Source organism: Oncorhynchus masou, chromosome 6 (genome assembly GCF_036934945.1).
Source record: "Oncorhynchus masou masou isolate Uvic2021 chromosome 6, UVic_Omas_1.1, whole genome shotgun sequence".
NCBI classification, from domain to species: domain Eukaryota; kingdom Metazoa; phylum Chordata; class Actinopteri; order Salmoniformes; family Salmonidae; genus Oncorhynchus; species Oncorhynchus masou.
This window is the reverse complement of record NC_088217.1, coordinates 78019637-78044369: the sequence shown is the minus strand read 5'-3', so window position 1 is coordinate 78044369 and position 24733 is coordinate 78019637. Positions and strand designations below refer to the sequence as shown.

The 24733-nt window shown below is 46.4% G+C and overlaps 1 protein-coding gene across 2 annotated transcripts; it reads right to left on the bottom strand.

Moving 5' to 3' along the window:
* Nucleotides 1-715: 715 nt before the first annotated feature.
* Nucleotides 716-20175, bottom strand: palm1b (paralemmin 1b). Of its 2 annotated transcripts, XM_064969847.1 has the most exons (7): nucleotides 19678-20175; nucleotides 12793-12847; nucleotides 12629-12671; nucleotides 9849-9929; nucleotides 5286-5401; nucleotides 2900-2955; nucleotides 718-1777 (listed from the first exon to the last, which is right to left on the bottom strand). In XM_064969847.1, coding segments are annotated over exons 2-7 (675 nt in total). In that variant the 5' UTR covers nucleotides 12795-12847; nucleotides 19678-20175; the 3' UTR covers nucleotides 718-1400. The 2 variants fall into 2 exon arrangements, with proteins under 2 accessions (XP_064825917.1, XP_064825919.1); XM_064969845.1 differs by lacking the exon at nucleotides 12793-12847 and having other exon boundaries at nucleotides 716-1777.
* Nucleotides 20176-24733: the final 4558 nt, after the last annotated feature.

Genomic DNA, 24733 nt, shown 5'->3' with positions numbered 1-24733 from the left:
GGGAAATATACAAAATGTATGTCTTCTTCATATTCTGGACTAAAAAACAATGATAGACATTTTCCAGATGGCTCCGATAGCAGACACATTACAATACAAAGACCTGCTACATTTTCTTTTCAACAATAATGTGACGGCACATCCAGTTCAATAATAAAGACAATATTAATAGAATAGAATACAGAAGTTCACACAGAATACATAGTGTATTGTCAAGACAGAAAAATATAAAAATAGCATTCACAATAAAAGAATAATCCATATCAGAAGAAATACATTGTAGTAAATAGTAGTACGATAGCAGTACACAGTGAGGGAGGTTTTGTTTGATCAGCCTGGAGGTACTAGCTGCATCTGAAACAGCAGCCCTTTTCCTATACTAGTGCACTGTGGGAGTGTTTTGGCCCAAAGTACTATAGGGAATAGGGTTCCATTTCAGATTTCCCCATTGTTATTGTAGTACTAGAGTAGTACATAGTCTAGTGTATATTGTCCTGGCTGTAGGTTGTTATTGTAGTATTAGAGTAGTACATAGTCTAGTGTATATTGTCCTGGCTGTAGGTTGTTATTGTAGTACTAGAGTAGTACATAGTCTAGTGTATATTGTCCTGGCTGTAGGTTGTTATTGTAGTACTAGAGTAGTACATAGTCTAGTGTATATTGTCCTGGCTGTAGGTTGTTATTGTAGTACTAGAGTAGTACATAGTCTAGTGTATACTATCCTGGCTGTAGGTTGTTATTGTAGTACTAGAGTAGTACATAGTCTAGTGTATATTGTCCTGGCTGTAGGTTGTTATTGTAGTACTAGAGTAGTACATAGTCTAGTGTATATTGTCCTGGCTGTAGGTTGTTGTTGTAGTACTAGAGTAATACATAGTCTAGTGTACATTGTCCTGGCTGTAGGTTGTTATTGTAGTACTAGAGTAATACATAGTCTAGTGTATATTGTCCTGGCTGTAGGTTGTTGTTGTAGTACTAGAGTAATACATAGTATAGTGTATATTGTCCTGGCTGTAGGTTGTTGTTGTAGTACTACTACAGTAATACAGTAGTATTGATTCTCCAGTGTCTGTTGGCTGTATATGGTTGGTGTTGGCTGTAGTTTTTGCTGCTTGGCAGGAGGAGTCGGACTGTTTGGTTTTGTAGTCCTGTGAAGTGTGTGATACACGTACGCACTCAAGTCCCTCTTACTCTGACAGACACACACACACACACAAGCATCTTTCTTTGACACACACACACGCACGCACGCACGCACGCACGCACGCACGCACGCACACACACACACACACACACACACACACACACACACACACACACACACACACACACACACACACACACACACACACACACACACACACACACACACACACACACACACACACACACACACACACTCACATGACAGTGCAACACTTGCAACTCGGTTTCTTTTCCTTCTCCCCCTCCTCCCCTCCTCCCCCATTTGCCTCCCCCTTCTCACCTGTACTCCCATTGGCTGCTGTCTGGGTCTCCGTCTCCCCCTCTCCTACCCCCTTCCCCTCCCCGTCTGGTAGCATCACAAACTCCGCCTTGACTGAGCCGTCTCCACCCTCTGTCCCCACTGCCTCCCCCACCTCCCCGGCTGTCTCACCCTCCAGAGCTGTATAGCCCATGAAGACCAGGGTAACAGGGTTCTCAGCGCTGGCCTGGTCTGGACTGGGACCCAACAGCCTGGCTTCTACTCCTGTTAGTTCTCTTCTAGGACTCTGGTTCTGTGATACTCCATTTACAGCTGGGGAGAGAAGGGAGAGGAGAGAGGGGGGAAATAGAGAGGGGGAGAGAAGGGAGAGGAGAGAGGGGGAAATAGAGAGGGGAGAGAAAGGAGAGGAGAGAGGGGGAAATAGAGAGGGTGAGAGAAAGGAGAGGAGAGAGGGGAAGAGAAGGGAGAGGAGAGAGGGGGGAAAAAGAGAGGAGGAAAAAGGGAGAGGAAAGGGGGAAATAGAGAGGGGGAGAGAAAGGAGAAGAGAGAGGGGGAGAGAAGGGAGAGGGAGAGAGGGGGAAATAGAGAGGGGGAGAGAAAGGAGAGGAGAGAGGGGGAGAGAAGGGAGAGGGGAGAGGGGGGAAATAGAGAGGGGGAGAGGGGAGAGAGGGGGAAATAGAGAGGGTGAGAGAAAGGAGGAGAGAGAGAGAGGGGGGGAAATAGAGAGGGGGAGAGAAAGAGGAGAGTGAGAGAGGGGGAAATAGAGAGGGGGAGAGAAAGAGGAGAGTGAGAGAGGGGGAAATAGAGAGGGGGAGAGAAAGAGGTGAGTGAGAGAGGGGGAAATAGAGAGGGTAGAGAAAGAGGAGAGTGAGAGAGGGGGGAAATAGAGAGGGGGAGAGAAAGAGGTGAGTGAGAGAGGGGGAGAGAAAGAGGAGAGTGAGAGAGGGGGGAAATAGAGAGAGGGGGAGAGAAAGAGGAGAGTGAGAGAAGGGGGAAATAGAGAGGGGGAGAGAAAGAGGAGAGTGAGAGAGGGGGAGAGAGAGGAAAGTGAGAGAGGGGGAGAGAAATAGGAGAGTGAGAGAGTGGGGAAATAGAGAGGGGGAGAGAAAGAGGAGAAGGGGGAAATAGAGAGGGGGAGAGAAAGAGGAGAGTGAGAGAGGGGGGAAATAGAGAGGGGGAGAGAAAGAGGAGAGTGAGAGAGGGGGGAAATAGAGAGGGGGAGAGAAAGAGGTGAGTGAGGGGGGGGGGCTGGTTAGGCTCTACATTAACACAAATCTAGAAAACATTAGCCAGGTTTCCATCCAACTGTTTTTATGTGAATAAAGTACTGTCATATAAAAATAGTTTGCATCATATAATCAGCAAATGTTGGTAAACTTTTGGTACTTTTTTAACAAATGGAAAAAAAAGCAATACCACATGGAAAATACTGACCTCCGTTCTCTTTGGTCACGACTGGATTCTCCAGCTTCTCTATATCCTGCTCCAAGCTGACACAGACACGCACACACACACACGCACGCACGCACGCACGCACGCACGCACGCACGCACACACACACACACACACACACACACACACACACACACACACACACACACACACACACACACACACACACACACACACACACACACACACACACACACATTAATTACACATGACTGGAGTGTGTGGAGAAAGAGTATTAAAGAGAAAGTAAAGAGTTACTTCACTTTATCAACAATAACGACCGGCAACAGCGTGTGTGTGCGTGTGCGTATGTGTGTGTATGTACAGTGCCCTGTCACGCCTTGGTCTTAGTATTTTGTGTTTTCGTTAATTAGTTGGTCAGGCCAGGGTGTGACATGGGTTTATGTTGTTGTATTTCATAGTGGGGTTTTGTAGTATTTGGGATTGCGGCTGAGTAGGGGTGTTGTATAGGCTTGGCTGCCTGAGGCGGTTCTCAATCAGAGTCAGGTGATTCTCGTTGTCTCTGATTGGGAACCGTATTTAGGTAGCCAGGGTTTCACTTTGTATTTCGTGGGTGATTGTTCCTGTCTCTGTGTTAGTGTTCACCAGACAGGCTGTATAGGTTTTTCACGTTCCGTTTGTTGTTTTTTGTATTTAAGTTATTTCGTGTATCGTCATTTGTTCCATTAAAGAACATGAGTAACCAACACGCTGCATTTCGGTCCGACTCTCTTTCGACAAACGAAGAACGTCGTAAAAGGCCCCCTTGAACTTTGCGACCTTTTGCCACATTTCAGGCTTCAAACATAAAGATATAAAACTGTATTTTTTTTGTGAAGAATCAACAACAAGTGGGACACAATCATGAAGTGGAACAACATTTATTGGATATTTCAAACTTTTTTAACAAATCAAAAACTGAAAAATTGGGCGTGCAAAATTATTCAGCCCCTTTACTTTCAGTGCAGCAAACTCTCTCCAGAAGTTCAGTGAGGATCTCTGAATGATCCAATGTTGACCTAAATGACTAATGATGATAAATACAATCCACCTGTGTGTAATCAAGTCTCCGTATAAATGCACCTGCACTGTGATAGTCTCAGAGGTCCGTTAAAAGCGCAGAGAGCATCATGAAGACCAAGGAACACACCAGGCAGGTCCGAGATACTGTTGTGAAGAAGTTTAAAGCCGGATTTGGATACAAAAGGATTTCCCAAGCTTTAAACATCCCAAGGAGCACTGTGCAAGCGATAATATTGAAATGGAAGGAGTATCAGACCACTGCAAATCTACCAAGACCTGGCCGTCCCTCTAAACTTTCAGCTCATACAAGGAGAATGATCAGAGATGCAGCCAAGAGGCCCATGATCACTCTGGATGAACTGCAGAGATCTACAGCTGAGGTGGGAGACTCTGTCCATAGGACAACAATCAGTCGTATATTGCACAAATCTGGCCTTTATGGAAGAGTGGCAAGAAGAAAGCCATTTCTTAAAGATATCCATAAAAAGTGTTGTTTAAAGTTTGCCACAAGCCACCTGGGAGACACATCAAACATGTGGAAGAAGGTGCTCTGGTCAGATGAAACCAAAATTGAACTTTTTGGCAACAATGCAAAACGTTATGTTTGGCGTAAAAGCAACACAGCATCACCCTGAACACACCATACCCACTGTCAAACATGGTGGTGGCAGCATCATGGTTTGGGCCTGCTTTTCTTCAGCAGGGACAGGGAAGATGGTTAAAATTGATGGGAAGATGGCCAAATACAGGACCATTCTGGAAGAAAACCTGATGGAGTCTGCAAAAGACCTGAGACTGGGACGGAGATTTGTCTTCCAACAAGACAATGATCCAAAACATAAAGCAAAATCTACGATGGAATGGTTCAAAAATAAACATATCCAGGTGTTAGAATGGCCAAGTCAAAGTCCAGACCTGAATCCAATCGAGAATCTGTGGAAAGAACTGAAAACTGCTGTTCACAAATGCTCTCCATCCAACCTCACTGAGCTCGAGCTGTTTTGCAAGGAGGAATGGGAAAAAATTTCAGTCTCTCGATGTGCAAAACTGATAGAGACATACCCCAAGCGACTTACAGCTGTAATCGCAGCAAAAGGTGGCGCTACAAAGTATTAACTTAAGGGGGCTGAATAATTTTGCACACCCAATTTTTCAGTTTTTGATTTGTTAAAAAAGTTTGAAATATCCAATAAATGTCGTTCCACTTCATGATTGTGTCCCACTTGTTGATTCTTCACAAAAAAATACAGTTTTATATGTTTATGTTTGAAGCCTGAAATGTGGCAAAAGGTCGCAAAGTTCAAGGGGGCCGAATACTTTCGCAAGGCACTGTATGTGTACTAACCAGAGGATGCTCTTCTCTAGTGCCTTAGTCCTCTCTTCGTCCTCCTGAAGTCGTCTCTGAGTCTCATCTTCCTCTGGAGCCCCATCCAACAACCAGCGCTCTCTCAGAGCCTTCGACTACACACGCACGCACGCACGCAGGAAATATACGCACGCACGCACAAACACACACACACACACGCAAGCACAGGTAGAATAGAATGAGCAAGGGTATAGAGAGAGGGTAGACAGACAGTAGGAAATAGAGGTTCAACCCTTGGTCACAGAGGAAGGTATTTAGGCTATGTACACACTTAGAAAAAAATGGTTCTATCTATAACCAATAAAGTTTCTTCAGCTGTCCTCATAGGAGAACACTATGAAGAACCCTTTTTGGTTAAGGGTAGAACACTTTCGGTTCCATGTAGAACACTTTCCAGGGAGGATTCTACATGGAACCAAAAGGGTTCTAAAGCCTTTTATCTAAGTGTATATTTCAGGCAGTGACACTGTCAGCTACGTAGACTAGCTCCTTCTCTCCCCAGGATTCTTCTGTCAGCTAGACCAGCTCCAGGAAAAGGAGTAGTCCTTCTCTCCCCAGCATTCTCCTGTCAGCTAGACCAGCTCCAGGAAAAGGAGTAGTCCTTCTCTCCCCAGGATTCTCCTGTCAGCTAGACCAGCTCCAGGAAAAGGAGTAGTCCTTCTCTCCCCAGCATTCTCCTGTCAGCTAGACCAGCTCCAGGAAAAGGAGTAGTCCTTCTCTCCCCAGCATTCTCCTGTCAGCTAGACCAGCTCCAGGAAAAGGAGTAGTCCTTCTCTCCCCAGGATTCTTCTGTCAGCTAGACCAGCTCCAGGAAAAAGGAGCAGGGCTTCTCTCCTCAGCATTCTCCTGTCAGCTAGACCAGCTCCAGGAAAAACAAGCAGGCCTTCTCTCCTCAGCATTCTCCTGTCAGCTAGACCAGCTCCAGGAAAAGGAGTAGTCCTTCTCTCCCCAGGATTCTTCTGTCAGCTAGACCAGCTCCAGGAAAAAGGAGCAGGCCTTCTCTCCTCAGCATTCTCCTGTCAGCTAGACCAGCTCCAGGAAAAACAAGCAGGCCTTCTCTCCTCAGCATTCTCCTGTCAGCTAGACCAGCTCCAGGAAAAAGAAGCAGGCCTTCTCTCCTCAGCATTCTCCTGTCAGCTAGACCAGCTCCAGGAAAAAGAAGCAGGCCTTCTCTCCTCAGCATTCTCCTGTCAGCTAGACCAGCTCCAGGAAAAAGAAGCAGGCCTTCTCTCTCCTCAGCATTCTCCTGTCAGCTAGACCAGCTCCAGGAAAAACAAGCAGGCCTTCTCTCCTCAGCATTCTCCTGTCAGCTAGACCAGCTCCAGGAAAAGCAGAGCATTCTCCTGTCAGCTAGACCAGCTCCAGGAAAAACAAGCAGGCCTTCTCTCCTCAGCATTCTCCTGTCAGCTAGACCAGCTCCAGGAAAAAGAAGCAGGCCTTCTCTCCTCAGCATTCTCCTGTCAGCTAGACCAGCTCCAGGAAAAAGAAGCAGGCCTTCTCTCCTCAGCATTCTCCTGTCAGCTAGACCAGCTCCAGGAAAAAGAGGCCTTCTCTCCTCAGCAGGCCTTCTCTCCTCAGCATTCTCCTGTCAGCTAGACCAGCTCCAGGAAAAAGAAGCAGGCCTTCTCTCCTCAGCATTCTCCTGTCAGCTAGACCAGCTCCAGGAAAAAGAAGCAGGCCTTCTCTCCTCAGCATTCTCCTGTCAGCTAGACCAGCTCCAGGATAAAGAAGCAGGCCTTCTCTTCTCTCCTCAGCATTCTCCTGTCAGCTAGACCAGCTCCAGGAAAAAGAAGCAGGCCTTCTCTCCTCAGCATTCTCCTGTCAGCTAGACCAGCTCCAGGAAAAAGGAGCAGGGCTTCTCTCCCCAGCATTCTCCTGTCAGCTAGACCAGCTCCAGGATAAAGGAGTAGTCCTTCTCTCCTCAGCATTCTCCTGTCAGCTAGACCAGCTCCAGGATAAAGGAGTAGGCTTCCTCTCCTCAGCATTCTCCTGTCAGCTAGACCAGCTCCAGGATAAAGGAGTAGGCTTCCTCTCCTCAGCATTCTCCTGTCAGCTAGACCAGCTCCAGGATAAAGGAGTAGTCCTTCTCTCCTCAGCATTCTCCTGTCAGCTAGACCAGCTCCAGGATAAAGGAGTAGGCTTCCTCTCCTCAGCATTCTCCTGTCAGCTAGACCAGCTCCAGGATAAAGGAGTAGGCTTCCTCTCCTCAGCATTCTCCTGTCAGCTAGACCAGCTCCAGGATAAAGGAGTAGTCCTTCTCTCCTCAGCATTCTCCTGTCAGCTAGACCAGCTCCAGGATAAAGGAGTAGGCTTCCTCTCCTCAGCATTCTCCTGTCAGCTAGACCAGCTCCAGGATAAAGGAGTAGGCTTCCTCTCCTCAGCATTCTCCTGTCAGCTAGACCAGCTCCAGGATAAAGGAGTAGTCCTTCTCTCCTCAGCATTCTCCTGTCAGCTAGACCAGCTCCAGGATAAAGGAGTAGGCTTCCTCTCCTCAGCATTCTCCTGTCAGCTAGACCAGCTCCAGGATAAAGGAGTAGGCTTCCTCTCCTCAGCATTCTCCTGTCAGCTAGACCAGCTCCAGGATAAAGGAGTAGTCCTTCTCTCCTCAGCATTCTCCTGTCAGCTAGACCAGCTCCAGGATAAAGGAGTAGGCTTCCTCTCCTCAGCATTCTTCTGTCAGCTTTATGTGCATTCCAACCATATGATGAAGAAGAATTTACAAACAACACTCCCCTTTTCCTCATTCATCCATCCATCCACCCCTCTCTCTCTCTCTCTCTAGCTCTCTACTTCACTCTCTCATCCATCCACCGCTCTCTCTCTCTTTACTTCACTGTCTCTCATCCATCCACCCCTCTCTCTCTCTCTCTCTCTCTCTCTCTCTACTTCACTGTCTCTCATCCATCCACCGCTCTCTCTCTCGTTACTTCACTGTCTCTCATCCATCCACCCCTCTCTCTCTCTCTCTCTCTCTAGCTCTCTACTTCACTGTCTCTCATCCATCCACCGCTCTCTCTCTCGTTACTTCACTGTCTCTCATCCATCCACCCCTCTCTCTCTCTCTCTCTCTCTCTCTCTCTCTCTCTCTCTACTTCACTGTCTCTCATCCATCCACCCCTCTCTCTTTACTTCACTGTCTCTCATCCATCCACTCCTCTCTCTCTCTCTCTACTTCACTGTCTCTCATCCATCCACCGCTCAGGAATCTCTTTACTTCACTGTCTCATCCATCCACCCTCTCTCTCTCTCTCTACTTCACTGTCTACTTCACTGTCCATCCATCCACCTCTCTCTCTCGTTAGCTTCACTGTCTCTCATCCATCCACCCTCTCTCTCTCTTACTCTCTCTGTCTCTCATCTGTCTCTCATCCATCCACCCCTCTCTCTTTACTTCACTGTCTCTCATCCATCCACTCCTCTCTCTCTCTCTCTCTACTTCACTGTCTCTCATCCATCCACCCCTCTCTCTCTCTTTACTTCACTGTCTCTCATCCATCCACCCCCCCTCTCTCTCTCTCTCTCTCTCTCTCTCTCTCTCTCTGATCCATCACCCTCCCTTTCTATCGCTCTCTGTCTCCATTAAGAAAATATGTATATACATTTTCCCATAATGCTGCATAACACTCCTCCCTCTCTCTTCCATATTTTTCTCTCTCTCTCCATTTTACATTTACATTTGAGTCATTTAGCAGACTCTCTTATCTAGAGTGACAGTTAGTGCATTCATCTTAAGATAGCTAGGTGGGACAACCACACATCAGACCTAGTAAGTACATTTTTCCTCAGCAAAGTAGCCATCAGCAAAGTTTCTCCCCTTCCCCGCACTGCTTGGATATAATTGGATATATACACACCCTCCCCAGATCAGCACGCTGTTCATTGTTCTGGTGCAAATACTACTTACACTACTGACAATGGAAGGAACACAAACACACACACACACACTCCCACACTCATACACACTCACATACACACACACCTCTCAAACTTTTACTTCTCTACCATACGTGTGCACGTATCCATGGTTACATCACAAAATCTCCAGGCTGCATTACATCATCACATATGACACCTAGTTAGAAACAGCCGCTGTAGAACTCATTATGTGTGTGTGTGTGTGTCTATAGTGTGTGTGTGTGTGTGTCTATAATCCATAGAAGGTTGGTCAGAGGAAACAGATTTGTGTCCCACTCCCTCTGAGCAGGAAACCACACTCACACACATACTGTACCCCGTTTTAGCCACACACAGAGAAGACAGGAATGGGAACACACAAGGTCATTGGTGGTGTTCTAACACACACTACTTTATCAGAGGCTGGTGCTTCAGTCAGTGTGTGAAGGGTTATCAAAGGGCTATTTTAGCTTTGGCCAAGTCAGCAAGAGGGGAGATAACAGGGAGGCTATGTAGTGTGCATCGAAGCAGGCTTTATCTCCTAGCTTGTGTTAACAGTCTGTGACAGCCGAGTGTGTTTCTATCTGGTACTAAACAGAGACACAAAGGACTGTGTGTGTGTGTGTGTGTGTGTGCGAGTGTGTGCACCTTTAGGTGTTGAAGCTGTCTTCTGTCATCTTCCAGCTGTCTCCTCTTGTTCTCAATCTCTGCCTGCCTCTTCCTCTTCTCCTGTAAAGACAACACACACACACACACACACACACACACAAGAGGGATAGGATGTCACACACACACACACACACACACACACACACACACACACACACACACACACACACACACACACACACACACACACACAAACACACACAGTAAGTGGCCATAATAAACATTTTAACCAATGTGCTGTGTCTGCAGAAGCCTAATGCTTCTGGATGTTCAGCTACAGATGTTAATCTACAGGCTGTAGAGGGATAGGATGTCTAGAGGGATAGGAGGTCTGGAAGGATAGGAGGTCTCAAGGGATAGGATGACTAGAGGGATAGGAGGTCTGGAGGGATAGGAGGTCTAGAGGGATAGGAGGTCTAGAGGGACAGGAGGTCTGGAGGGATAGGGGGTCTGGAGGGATAGGGGGTCTGGAGGGATAGGGGGTCTGGAGGGATAGGTGGTCTGGAAGGATAGGGGGTCTGGAGGGATAGGGGGTCTGGAGGGAGATGAGGTCTAGAGGGATAGGAATTCTAGAAGGATAGGAGGTCTGGAGGGATAGGAGGTTTGGAGGGATAGGGGTCTGGAGGGATAGGGGGTCTGGAGGGATAGGATGTCTAGAGGGATAGGAGGTCTGGAGGGATAGGAGGTCTGGAGGGAGGAGGTCTGGAGGGATAGGAGGTCTGGAGGGATATGATGTCTGGAGGGATAGGAGGTCTGGAGGGATATGGGGTCTGGAGGGATATGAGGTCTGGAGGGATAGGAGGTCTGGAGGGATATGGGGTCTGGAGGGATATGAGGTCTGGAGGGATAGGAGGTCTGGAGGGATATGGGGTCTGGAGGGATATGAGGTCTGGAGGGATATGGGGTCTGGAGGGATATGAGGTCTGGAGGGATATGGGGTCTGGGGGGATAGGGGTTCTGGAGGGATATGAGGTCTGGAGGGATATGGGGTCTGGAGGGATAGGAGGTCTGGAGGGATAGGAGGTCTGGAGGGAGGAGGTCTGGAGGGATAGGAGGTCTGGAGGGATATGATGTCTGGAGGGATAGGAGGTCTGGAGGGATATGGGGTCTGGAGGGATATGAGGTCTGGAGGGATAGGAGGTCTGGAGGGATATGGGGTCTGGAGGGATATGAGGTCTGGAGGGATAGGAGGTCTGGAGGGATATGGGGTCTGGAGGGATATGAGGTCTGGAGGGATATGGGGTCTGGAGGGATATGAGGTCTGGAGGGATAGGGTGTCCTGAGGGATAGGGGTTCTGGAGGGATAGGGGGTCTGTTGGGATATGGCGTCTGGAGAGATATGGGGTCTGGGGGGATAGGGGTTCTGGAGGGATAGGGGGTCTGGAGGTCTGGAAAGATAGGATGTCTTGAGGGATAGGGGGTCTGGAGGGATATGGGGTCTGGAGGGATATGGGGTCTGGAGGGATATGGGGTCTGGAGGGATATGGGGTCTGGAGGGATATGGGGTCTGGAGGGATAGGGGGTCTGGAGAGATATGGGGTCTGGAGGGATAGGGGGTCTGGAGGGATAGGGTGTCTTGAGGGATAGGGGGTCTGGAGGGATATGGGGTCTGGAGGGATAGGGGGTCTGGAGAGATATGGGGTCTGGAGGGATAGGGGGTCTGGAGGGATAGGGGTTCTGGAGGGATAGGGGGTCTGGAGGTCTGGAGGGATAGGGGTTCTAGAGGGATATGGGTTCTGGCGAGATAGGGGGTCTGGAGGGATATGGGGTCTGGAGAGATATGGGGTCTGGAGGGATATGGGGTCTGGAGAGATAGGGGGTCTGGAGGGATATGGGGTCTGGAGGGATATGGGGTCTGGAGGGATAGGGGGTCTGGAGGTCTGGAAAGATAGGATGTCTTGAGGGATAGGGGGTCTGGAGGGATATGGGGTCTGGAGGGATATGGGGTCTGGAGGGATATGGGGTCTGGAGGGATATGGGGTCTGGAGGGATATGGGGTCTGGAGGGATATGGGGTCTGGAGGGATAGGGGGTCTGGAGGGATATGGGGTCTGGAGGGATAGGGGGTCTGGAGGGATAGGGGCTGAAAGGGCTAATAGGTCTGAGATGTGTGTGTGTGTGGGGGCGGGGTGAGGGGGGAGGAGGGGTAAAAAGCAATGAGTGGGTTACTGGGTTAATTTGGCATGGTTACAGGGTTAATTCGGCATGGTTGCAGGGTTAATTCGGCATGGTTACGGGCTTAATTCTGCATGGTTGCAGGGTTAATTCGGCATGGTTGCAGGGTTAATTGGGCATGTTTGCAGGGTTAATTGGGCATGGTTGCAGGGTTAATTGGGCATGGTTACAGGGTTAATTCGGCATGGTTACAGGGTTAATTCGACATGGTTACAGGGTTAATTCGGCATGGTTACAGGGTTAATTCGGCATGGTTTGAGGAAGGCTCTGCAAACCGACCAACCTCATACCCTCAAGTATCATAAAGTATTCTCACGGCTTGCTGGAGCCGAACTACTATTGTGAACTATCGCAGCCCAGTGGTCTGGGCAAGTTCTTTTTTTTGGTGAGCGCGACGTTCTCAGGAACTTATCAAATGTCCGAAATCGAAGTCTATTTCTGTTGATCAGGCTGGTCTAACAGGAGTTATTAATTAATGGTTGTATGAAACCATGCATGCTGTGTGTATGTGTGTGTGTGTGTGTGTGTGTGTGTGTGTGTGTGTGTGTGTGTGTGTGTGTGTGTGTGTGTGTGTGTGTCACTTACAGCGATGGCCTGAATTCTCTCCTGCTGTGAAACCTCAGCCATCCTGAGAGAGAGAAATCAAGTTAGTGAGATAGAAGAATAACAGAGTGATGTCGACATTCCTGCTTTAATAGATTCCAGAGCTCTGGCAGGGAATACCGCTCTGCCTCATTGGGAATACTTGCATGGTTGCGTGAGTGCGTCCGCGTGTGTGTGGTGCCGTACGTGGGTGTGATCAGTCTGAAATAAACACCAAGAGACCTGAATTAGGAGAGACATACAACACACACTGCAGGTACCCTGACACACTGCATAACATTACATAACACAACACGTACATGAATACTGATCGTAACCCTACAACATGAACCCTAACTCTGGAGGGATTCTCGTTATAGAATTAAATAACTCTCCCCATCTACTCAGAAACATCCAGAAACAGTCTTGGGGTAGAGAGGAGACTGATCAATCAATCAATGCTAATGGTAGAGCAGAGCCATAAGGCCGAGGTTATTGACCAGTCTGTTAAGTACAGTCAACTCCTGTTACAATGTGGTCTGTGTGTGTGTGTGTGTGTGTGTGTGTGTGTGTGTGTGTGTGTGTGTGTGTGTGTGTGTGTGTGTGTGTGTGTGTGTGTGTGTGTGTGTGTGTGTGTGTGTGTGTGTGTGTGTGTGTGTGTGTGTGTGTGTGTGTGTGTGTGTGTTTGTATGTAATTGTAGCCTGAGGGAGAACAGGTAGTAAAATATACTGGACCCCTCTGTCCTCTATCAATAGTGCATTGGATTTTATATATATGGTGCAGGACTGCTGATGATCATGAGTGAGTGTGTGAAAGAGAGAGAGTGAGAGAGAGAGAGATAGAGAGAGAGAGAAGGAACAGCACATCAGAAATCAGATCAATGTAATCGAAGAATTCATAGACTCTAACCACCTCTGGGAAAATTGGAAAACACTAAACGAACAACAACACAAAGAGTTATTTATCCACAATGGAGATGTATGGATAAACCACTTCTCCAATATTTTAGGTCCTATAACAAAAAACAAACAGCAAAAACATATACATGATCAAATACAAATCTTAGAATCAACTATTAAAGACTATCAGAACCCACTGGATTCTCTAATTACATTGAATGAACTACAGGACAAAATACAAACACTCCAACCCAAAAAGGCCTGTGGTGTTGATGGTATCCTCAATGAAATTCTAAAAAATACAGACAGCAAATTCCAATTGGCTATACTTAAACCCTTTACCATCATCCTTAACTATGGCATCTTCCCCAATATTTGAAACCAAGGACTGATCACACAAAAGTGGATTGGTGTGATTAATGATGATGCATTATCATTAACAGCAGACTCGTACATTTCCTCAGTGAAAACAATGTACTGAGCAAATATCAAATTGGCTTTTTACCAAATTACCATACGTCAGACCACGTACTCACCCTGCACACTCTAATTTACAAACGAACAAACCAAAACAATGGCAAAGTTTTCTCATGCATGTTTATTTCAAAAAAGACTTTGACTCAATTTGGCATGAGGGTCTGCTATACAAATTGATGTATAGTGGTGTTGGGGGAAAAACCTACAACATTATAGAATCCATGTACACAAACAACAAGTGTGAGGTCAAAATTGGCAAAAAACACATACATTTCTTTCCACAGGGCCATGGGGTGAGACAGGGATGCACCTTAAGCCCTACCCTCTTCAACATATATATCAACGAATTGGCGAGGGCACTAGAACAATCTGCAGCACCTGGCCTCACCCTACTAGAATATGAAGTCAAATGTCTACTGTTTGCTGATGATCTGGTGCTTCTGTCCCCAACTAAGGAGGATAGATTCTGCTAGACCTGGGCCCTAACAGGAAATTGCAGTAAGACAAAAAATAATGGTGTTCCAAAAAAGGTCCAGTTGCCAGGACCACAAATAAGAATTCAATTTCGACACCGTAGCCCTAGAGCAAACAAAAAACTATACATACTATACATACCATATCAGTGCCACAGGTAACTTCCACAAAGCTGTGAACGAGCTGAGAGACAAGGCAAGAAGGGCCTTCTATGCCATAAAAAGGAACATCAAATTCGACATACCAACTAGGATCTGGCTAAAAATACCTGAATCAGTTATAGAACCCATTGCTCTTTATGGATGTGCGGTCTGTGGTCCACTCACCAACCAAGAATTCACAAAATGGGACAAACCCCAAATTGAGACTGCATGCAAAAGTCTGCAAAAAATATCCTCTGTGTACAATGTAAAACACCAAATAATGCATACAGAGCAGAATACGGGAGATACCCGCTAATTATCCAAATCCAGAAATGACCGGTTAAATTCTACAACCACCTAAAAAGAAGCGATTCCCAAACCTTCCATAACAAAACCATCACCTACAGAGAGATGAACCTGGAGAAGAGTCCTCTAAGCAAGCTGGTCCTGGGGCTCTGTTCACAAACACAAACAGATCCCACAGAGCACCAGGACAGCAACACAATTAGTCCCAACCACATCATGAGAAAACAAAATGATAATTGCATGACACATAGGAAAGAATTAACAAAAAAACTGAGCAAACTAGAATGCTACTTGGCCCTAAACAGAGAGTACACAGTGGCATAATACCTGACCCCTGTGACTGACCCAAACTTAAGGAAAGCTTTGACTATGTACAGACTCAGTGAGCATAGCCTTGCTATTGAGAAAGGTTGCCATAGGCAGACGTGGCTCTCAAGAGAAGACAGGCTATGTGCACACTGCCCACAAAATGAGGTGGAAACTGAGCTGCACTTCCTAACCTCCTGCCAAGTGTATGACCATATTAGAGAGACATATCTGTACATATCTCCCTCAGATTACACAGACCCACAAAGAATTTGAAAACAACCCCGATTTTGATAAACTCCATATCTACTGGGTGAAATACCACAGTAAGCCATCACCGCAGCAAGATGTGTGACCTGTTGCCACAAGAAAAGGTCAACAAGTGAAGAACAAACACCATTGTAAATACAACCCATATTTATGCTTATTTATTTTCCCTTTACAACACTGTGTATTTACATAATATGACATCTGTCATGTCTTTATTCTTTTGAAACTTCTGTGTGTGTAATGTTTACTGTTGATTTTTATTGACTATTTCACTTTTGTTTATTATCTACTTCACTTGCTTTGGCAATGTTAACATATGTTTCCCATGCCAATAAAGCCCTTGAATTGAATTGAATTGAGAGAGAGCGAGAGAGAGAGAGAGAGAGAGAGAGAGAAAAGAGAGAGAGAGAGAGAAAGAGAGATAGAGAGAGAGAGATTAAAATGGTTTAGAGGCTAAAAATGACACAATTGATCAGAAAACAACAGATAGAGAAAGCAAACAAATCCTTTATTTTATCTGGTATGATGGGGAGGAGGGAGAGAAGGGGGGGGTATCAAACATGTCACCTGCATGCCACAAGACTGTGTGAGCCTGATGGGCTAAAGGCTCAGGGAGCAAGCACACGTCTTACAAATCTATATCTCCCTCTCTCTCTCTCTCTCTCTCTCTCTCTCTCTCTCTCTCTCTCTCTCTCTCTCTCTCTCTCACTGTCTCTCTCTGTCTCTCTCTCTTCTCCTGTTCTCTCTCTCTCTTATCCCTCTCTCTCTTCTCTCTCTCTTCTTTCTCTCTCTCTCTCTCTCTCACTGTCTCTCTCTGTCTCTCTCTCTTCTCCCGTTCTCTCTCTCTCTTCTCTCTCATCTTTCTCTCTCTCTTCTCTCTCTCTCTCTCTCTCTCTCTCTCTCTCTCTTTCTCTCTCTCTCTCACTGTCTCTCTGTCCCTCTCTTATCCAGTTCTCTCTCTCTTCTCTCTCTCCTCTCTCTCTCACACACACACACACACACACACACACACACACACACACACACACACACACACACACACACACACACACACACACACACACACACACACACACACACACACACACACACACACACACACACACTCTCGCTCTCTCTCTCTCTGTCTCTCTCTCTTCTGCCTGGTAAAATGCCATATCGATGCTAAAAGCCAGACACCCCAAAATAGAAACACTCCCACAGATCTATATTGTCTGTCTGTGTGTGTGTGTGTGTGTGTGTGTGTGTGTGTGTGTGTGTGTGTGTGTGTGTGTGTGTGTGTGTGTGTGTGTGTGTGTGTGTGTGTGTGTGTGTGAAATAAATAGATAAACATGAAAGGTAGGCCTACATCATAAATGATTACACTACTAACACATTGGAATCGTTTAGTGTCGCCTATGTTCTATCCTATGTAGCAACAATTAAAATGGTCAAATTATTATTTGTGTTAGCCTCGTCCACCTGACTGTTTGAGAACATAAGGCCTAGAATAAGCTATTCAACATACAGGGGCACAGCATACTGTTTGTTTTCACATTTTCTGGAAGGGAGGAGACTGTCTGAGTGTCCTTCCTGTACTCAGGGCCGGGTTAATGGAGGGGCTTACCCACTGCTATAACAGCCTCCACTCTTCTGGGAAGGCTTCCACTAGAGGTTGGAACATTGCTGTGTGGACTTGCTTCCATTCAGCCACAAGAGCATTAGTGAGGTCTGGATCGCAGTCGATGTTCCAAATCATCCTAAAGGTGTTTGATGGAGTTGAGGTCAGAGCTAGATGCAGTATTAAGGGGACCTAGCCCAAACCATGAAAAACAGCCCCAGACCATTATTCCTCATCCACCAAACTTTACAGTTGGCACTATGCATTGGGGCAGGTAGCGTTCTCCTGGCATCCGCAAACCCAGATGTGTCCATTGGACTGCCAGATGGTGAAGTGTGATTCATCAATCCAGAGATGGCGTTTCCACTGTTCCAGAGTCCAATGGCAGCCAGCTTTACACCACTCCAGCCGACACTTGGCATTGCGCATGGTGATCTTACACTTCGAACACACCGACAGCGTCGTTGTGCAGCATCATCAAAATAAAATAGTGTGCAGCATCATCTGGAAATGTATGCAACAAAAGTTCAACATTCACCTTCTGCTGCCATTTCTGTCAAGCCGTCTACGCATACAGTTTTCCAACGTACGTACCACACCGAACGCACTGCAACTGCCTCTGCAACACAATGCTGCAAGGCAAACGCAGCGTTTCATTGGAAATGAATGTAATTCTGGTGTACCAAATTGCAATGATGCTGTCAGTGTGATCGAAGAATTAGGCATGTATGTGTGTGTGTGTGTGTGTGTGTGGCTGCTCGGCCATAAAAACCCATTTTTTTGTTGTATTTTTTTTGTATTTTTATTTATTTTGTATTATATTCCCCTTTTTTCTCCCCAATTTCAATCTTGTCTCATCGCTGTAACTCCCCAGCTGTCTCGGGAGAGGCGACGGTGGAATCATGTGTCCTCTGGAACATGACATGCCTAACCGCGCTCCTTCACACTCACCAGCTTAACCTGAAAGCCAGCCGCACCAATGTGTCGGAGGAAACCGTTCAACTGGTGACCGGGGTCAACCTGCAGGCACCCGGCCCGCCACAAGCAGTCACTAGGGTGTGATGAGACAAGTAAAGCCTCCCCGGCCAAACCCTCGCCTAACCTAGACGACACTGGGCCAATTATGTGCCGTCCTATGGGACTCCTGGCCACTGCCGGTTGTGGCTCAGCCCGGGAATGAACCTGGGTCTGTAGTAACACCTCTAGCACTGTGATGCAGTGCCTTAGACCGCTGCGGCACTCGGGAGACCCATGGAAACCCATTTCATGAAGCTTCCGACCAACCGTTCTTGTGCTGACGTTGCTTCCAGAGGCAGTTTGGAACTCGATAGAGAGTGTGGCAACCAAGGGCAGACTATTTTTACGTGCTACGTGCTCCAGCACTCTGCGGTCCCGTTCAGTGAGTTTGTGTGGCCTACCACTTCGCAGCTGAGCCGTTGTTGCTCCTAGACGTTTCCACTTCATAATAACAGCACGTACAGTTGACCGGAGCAGCTCTAGCAGGGCAGACATTTGACGAACTGACTTGTTGGAAAGGTGGCCTATGACGGTGGCACGTTGAAAGTCACTGAGTTCTTCAGTAAGGCCATTCTACTGCCAATGTTTGTCTATGGAGGTTGCATGGGTGTGTGCTCGATTTTATACACCTGTCAGCCATGGGTGTGGATGGAATAGCCGAATCCACTAATTTGAAGGGGTGTCCACATACTTTTGTATATATAGTCTATATTGCCACCCAATATTGTACAATGTGTGTCGCTTCATTAGCCTGGGCTATATTTCTTTGAATTCCAGACCAGATTGAGTGTCAGAGTAGCCACTGATTTCGGTCATTTGAGTGGTATTAGAAACGATTCTGCTAATGTCTTCTATCGTGTAAAGTATGTAGCATTGTATGAAATGCGTTTTTAAAAGGCAAAACAAATATTCGGACCCTGCAAACAAGTGTTCCCCATGTGTGGAAATCCTAAAAATGCCCCTGCTTAACTGTAGCCTACATTACAAATGTTATTATGGCTTTATTATAAAGGGCCTTTTTCTTCAACAGGAAACCTCGCATTGAATTGCATCTTGGTGGATGGATTTGTTTACAGAAAATAATGGTGTGCCAGGAAGTGTGTGGGGGCTAAAAAAACAGTGCCCCGGGGTCTATGATTTCATAATCCGGCTATACCTGTACTGTATATTGTTTATTTATTTATGTAAGAGTGGTATTTATTATCATATTGTTTTGTTCACATTATTGTCATGCATTTCCATGTATGCATTAACGGGATTTTTATCATTTATAATTACATTATGCCTACATTAGAAAACATACATATCTTAATCTCGTTTTCCCTCTATTCTGCATCTCGCCCTCTGCTCCATCCCTTCATCCCCTTCTCTCCTCACCTCCATCCCCTTCTCTCCTCACCTCCATCCCCTTCTCTCCTCACCTCCATCCTTCATCGCTGTTCCGTGATGCTGAGGCAGTGGAGCGCTACGGCTCGTCAACAAATTCGCGGAAATCAGGCCAAGTATAGTCGTGAGTAGACACTGAGTGTAACGAGCAGACAGACAGCCGGGCTACTTACCCAATAGCGGAGTCCTTTAACTTGTCACGGATGGCGTCTCTCTCCTTTGGTGTCTCTCTCATCCTAGTTTCATCCACACTGAAATAAAATAGCACTGCGACGGTTTCCTCTTATTTCACTGTGTATGCTTATAGTCTATGTTTACTGGCGTATAGCTTCAAAACAGTCGGGTTTCCTCCCCTCCTCTCTCCCCTTCTCCTTCTCCTCTCTCCTCTCTCCCGCCACCCTTCCGTTGGCCGCTGAGGAGTCGCGGGAACGCCCGAGCTGTTTATGTGCGTGTGTGTCGCGGGAGCTCGATCCGCTCAACACTTTAACAGAGAGAGAACGAGCTGGCCGTTATTTATCTTCCTTCCACGACATTACAGGAGTTCCTATGTGAATTGACGATTTTTGGAGAGATGAATGATCTCCTGGTCCCCTCAAAATTATGATTTGTCTCCTGTAGGCGACCTGTTTTGCAGAAAGGTTTGTGCTCTCACCAGCTGGCGAGAAAGAGAGAGAGAGAGAGAGAGAGAGAGAGAGAGAGAGAGAGAGAGAGAGAGAGAGAGAGAGAGAGAGAGAGAGAGAGAGAGAGAGAGAGTACGCCTTCCTCCCGAGATAAGGAGGCCCAGGGTGTGTTGTTAACTGATATGATATTGAGGCCTCTGGTTATAATTGGGGTCTGGGTATTGCCGATAGGATATTGGAGCCTCTGGTTATAAATGGGGCCTGAGTCTAGCCGACAGTCTGACACGATAATGGGCCTCTGTTTCTAAATGCGCTCTGGGTCTAGCCGACAGTCTGATGCAGACATACAGTATGATAACAATAGCTGCCAATGAGGCTTTACCACAGACACAATTAATTACATTTGAATGCTGATTCAGAGTTCAAAAGACATTCTGAAATGTACCTTTTCTCTCATGGCTAACTACCAGGAAGTTTGAAAAGATAGGCTGAGTGGGAGGGAGCTTATATTCATGAGCTCACCTTGACTGACAGCTCTTTGAAACACCTATGTCAAGCAACTTGGATACAGTGACCAGTGTTGCAGTAAAATCATCTCAAGTTAATTTGCTGATGCACAAAGCAACTCAAACAACATTGAAATTGGATCAATTTCATCATGAGGCCAATGGTAACTTTAAAACAGTTAAAGGGCTGTAATTAGTGAAAACTGAGGATGGATCAACAACATTGTAGTTACTCCACAATACTAATCTAAATGACAAAGTGAAAAGAAGGAAGCCTGTACAGAATACAAATATTCCAAAACATGCATCCTGTTTGCAACAAGGAACTAAAGTAATATTTAAGTGACAAATCAATTCACTTTTTGTCCTGGATACAAAAGTGTTATGTTTGGGGCAAATCCAATACAACACATTACTGAGTACAACACTCCATATTTTCAAGCATAGTGGTGGCTGCATCATGCTATGGGTATGCTTGTAATTGTTAAGGTCTGGGGACTTTTTCAGGACAAAAAAATAATGGAATGGAGCGTAGCACAGGAAAAATCCTCGAGGAAAACCAGGTTCAGTTTGCTTTCCATCAGACAGCAGAACAATAACCTAAAACACAAGGCCAAATCTACGCTTGAGTTGCTGACCAAGAACACAGTGAAAGTTCCTGAGTGGCCAAGTTAATGTTTTGACTTAAATCTACTGGAAAAATCTATGGCCAGACCTGAAAATGGTTGTCAGTAATGATCAACAACCAATTTTACAGAACTTGAAGAAAATAATAATTGGCAAATGTTGCACAATCCAGGTGTGGAAATCTCTTAAAGACTCACAGCTGTAATCGCTGTCAAATGTGCTTCTACAAAGTATTGACTCAGGGTTGTGAATACATATGTACAATTAGATATTTCAGTTTTTAATTTGAAATAAATGTACAACAATTTCAAAAAACATGTTTTCACTTTGTCACTATGGGTATTGTGTGTAGATGGGTGAGAAAAATATATATTCAATCAATTTTGAATTCAGTCTGTAAGTGTAACACAACGACATGTGGAAAAATTCAAGGGGCATGAATACTTTCTGAAGGCACTGTTCTTGTAGATTGGTTCAGTTGGTGAAGTGCGCCATCTACTGGCCATAACATATTTATTGTGGCATGTGGTATCCTGTGGCCAGAAGGGGGCATTTGTGTTCTGCATATGGTTCAAAGACGGAGAAGAGGAGAGGAGGGGACAGGGAAGAGATGAAAGGATGAAGAGGATGCCTCTAGCCACTAGCAGCTGTAAATTGGGACACACATTTATAAAGACACTCAGACCCATGCGCTCTAAACATATTTTATTCATTTACTTCTGTATTTATTCATGTAAACAGAAACAAATGAAAAGTAGCCCTACTCCATGTACAGGCAGAATATATCAATAGAGCTACTGATTGCTGTGGTATTTCTAGTGACCAGGCTGGATTTACAGAGAATACAGGTAGAGATAGAATCATATGTTTAGTGCTGATAGGTTGGAGTCTTCTCTGTTGTCTGCAGGCTAGTGCTGATAGGTTGGAGTCTTCTCTGTTGGCTGCAGGCTAGTGCTGATAGGTTGGAGTCTCTCTGTTGTCTGCAGGCCAGTGCTGGTAGGTTGGAGTCTTCTCTGTTGTCTGCAGGCTAGTGCTGATAGGTTGGAGTCTTCTCTGTTGTCTGCAGGCTAGTGCTGATAGGTTGGAGTCTTCTCTGTTGTCTGCAGGCTAGTGCTGATAGGTTGGAGTCTTCTCTGTTCTCTGCAGGCTAGTGCTGATAGGTTGGAGTCTTCTCTGTTGTCTGCAGGCTAGTGCTGATAGGTTGGAGTCTTCTCTGTTGTCTGTAGAGTAGTGCTGATAGGTTGGAGTCTTCTCTGTTGTCTGTAGGTTAGTGCTGATAGGTTGGAGTCTTCTCTGTTGTCTGTAGAGTAGTGCTGATAGGTTGGAGTCTTCTCTGTTCTCTGCAGGCTAGTGTTGATAGGTTGGAGTCTTCTCTGTTGTCTGTAGGTTAGTGCTGATAGGTTGGAGTCATCTCTGTTGTCTGCAGGTTAGTGCTGGTAGGTTGGAGTCTTCTCTGTTGTCTGCAGGCTAGTGCTGATAGGTTGGAGTCTCCTCTGTTGTCTGTAGGCTAGTGCTGATAGGTTGGAATCTTCTCTGTTGTCTGTAGGCTAGTGCTGATAGGTTGGAATCTTCTCTGTTGTCTGTAGGCTAGTGCTGATAGGTTGGAGTCTTCTCTGTTGTCTGTAGAGTAGTGCTGATAGGTTGGAGTCTTCTCTGTTGTCTGCAGGCTAGTGCTGATAGGTTGGAGTCTTCTCTGTTGTCTGTAGGCTAGTGCTGATAGGTTGGAGTATTCTCTGTTGTCTGTAGGCTAGTGCTGATAGGTTGGAGTCTTCTCTGTTGTCTGCAGGCTAGTGCTGGTAGGTCGGAGTCTTCTCTGTTGTCTGTAGGTTAGTGCTGGTAGGTCGGAGTCTTCTCTGTTGTCTGCAGGCTAGTGTTGATAGGTTGGAGTCTTCTCTGTTGTCTCTAGGTTAGTGCTGATAGGTTGGAGTCTTCTCTGTTGTCTGCAGGCTAGTGCTGATAGGTTGGAGTCTTCTCTGTTGTCTGTAGGTTAGTGCTGATAGGTTGGAGTCTTCTCTGTTGTCTGCAGGCTAGTGCTGATAGGTTGGAGTCTTCTCTGTTGTCTGCAGGCTAGTGCTGATAGGTTGGAGTCTTCTCTGTTGTCTCTAGGTTAGTGCTGATAGGTTGGAGTCTTCTCTGTTGTCTCTAGGTTAGTGCTGATAGGTTGGAGTCTTCTCTGTTGTCTCTAGGTTAGTGCTGATAGGTTGGAGTCTTCTCTGTTGTCTGCAGGCTAGTGCTGGTAGGTTGGAGTCTTCTCTGTTGTCTGCAGGCTAGTGCTGATAGGTTGGAGTCTTCTCTGTTGTCTGCAGGCTCGTGCTGATAGGTTGGAGTCTTCTCTGTTCTCTGCAGGCTAGTGCTGATAGGTTGGAGTCTTCTCTGTTGTCTGCAGGCAAGTGCTGATAGGTTGGAGTATTCTCTGTTGTCTGCAGGCTAGTGCTGATAGGTTGGAGTCTTCTCTGTTGTCTGCAGGCTAGTGCTGATAGGTTGGAGTCTTCTCTGTTGTCTGCAGGCTAGTGCTGATAGGTTGGAGTCTTCTCTGTTGTCTGTCGGTTAGTGCTGATAGGTTGGAGTCTTCTCTGTTGTCTGTAGGTTAGTGCTGATAGGTTGGAATCTTCTCTGTTGTCTGTAGGCTAGTGCTGATAGGTTGGAGTCTTCTCTGTTGTCTGCAGGCTAGAGCTGATAGGTCGGAGTCTTCTCTGTTGTCTGCAGGCTAGTGCTGATAGGTTGGAGTCTTCTCTGTTGTCTGTATGTTAGTGCTGATTGGTTGGTGTCTTCTCTGTTGTCTGTAGGTTAGTGCTGATCGGTAGTAGTCTTCTCTGTTGTCTGTTGGTTAGTGTTGATAGGTTGGAGTCTTCTCTGTTGTCTGTAGGTTAGTGCTGATAGGTTGGAATCTTCTCTGTTGTCTGTAGGCTAGTGCTGATAGGTTGGAGTCTTCTCTGTTGTCTGTAGGTTAGTGCTGATAGGTTGGAATCTTCTCTGCTGTCTGCAGGCTAGTGCTGATAGGTTGGAGTCTTATCATTTACATTTAAGTCATTTGGCAGACGCTCTTATCCAGAGCGACTTACAAATTGGTGAATTCACCTTATGACATCCAGTGGAACAGCCACTTTACAATAGTGCATCTAAATCATTTAAGGGGGGGTGAGAAGGATTACTTTATCCTATCCTAGGTATTCCTTAAAGAGGTGGGGTTTCAGGTGTCTCCGGAAGGTGGTGATCGACTCCGCTGTCCTGGCGTCGTGAGGGAGTTTGTTCCACCATTGGGGGCCAGAGCAGCGAACAGTTTTGACTGGGCTGAGCGGGAACTGTACTTCCTCAGTGGTAGGGAGGCGAGCAGGCCAGAGGTGGATGAACGCAGTGCCCTTGTTTGGGTGTAGGGCCTGATCAGAGCCTGGAGGTACTGCGGTGCCGTTCCCCTCACAGCTCCGTAGGCAAGCACCATGGTCTTGTAGCGGATGCGAGCTTCAACTGGAAGCCAG

Coding starts and splice junctions, on each gene's coding strand:
- palm1b (XM_064969845.1), bottom strand. CDS start 19,739: ATGAGAGAGACACCAAAGGAGAGAGACGCCATCCGTGACAAGTTAAAG. Junction 9,930..12,628: donor AGAGAATTCAGGCCATCGCT/GTAAGTGACACA, acceptor TTGTCTTTACAG/GAGAAGAGGAAGAGGCAGGC. Junction 5,402..9,848: donor GACAGCTTCAACACCTAAAG/GTGCACACACTC, acceptor GTGCGTGTGTAG/TCGAAGGCTCTGAGAGAGCG.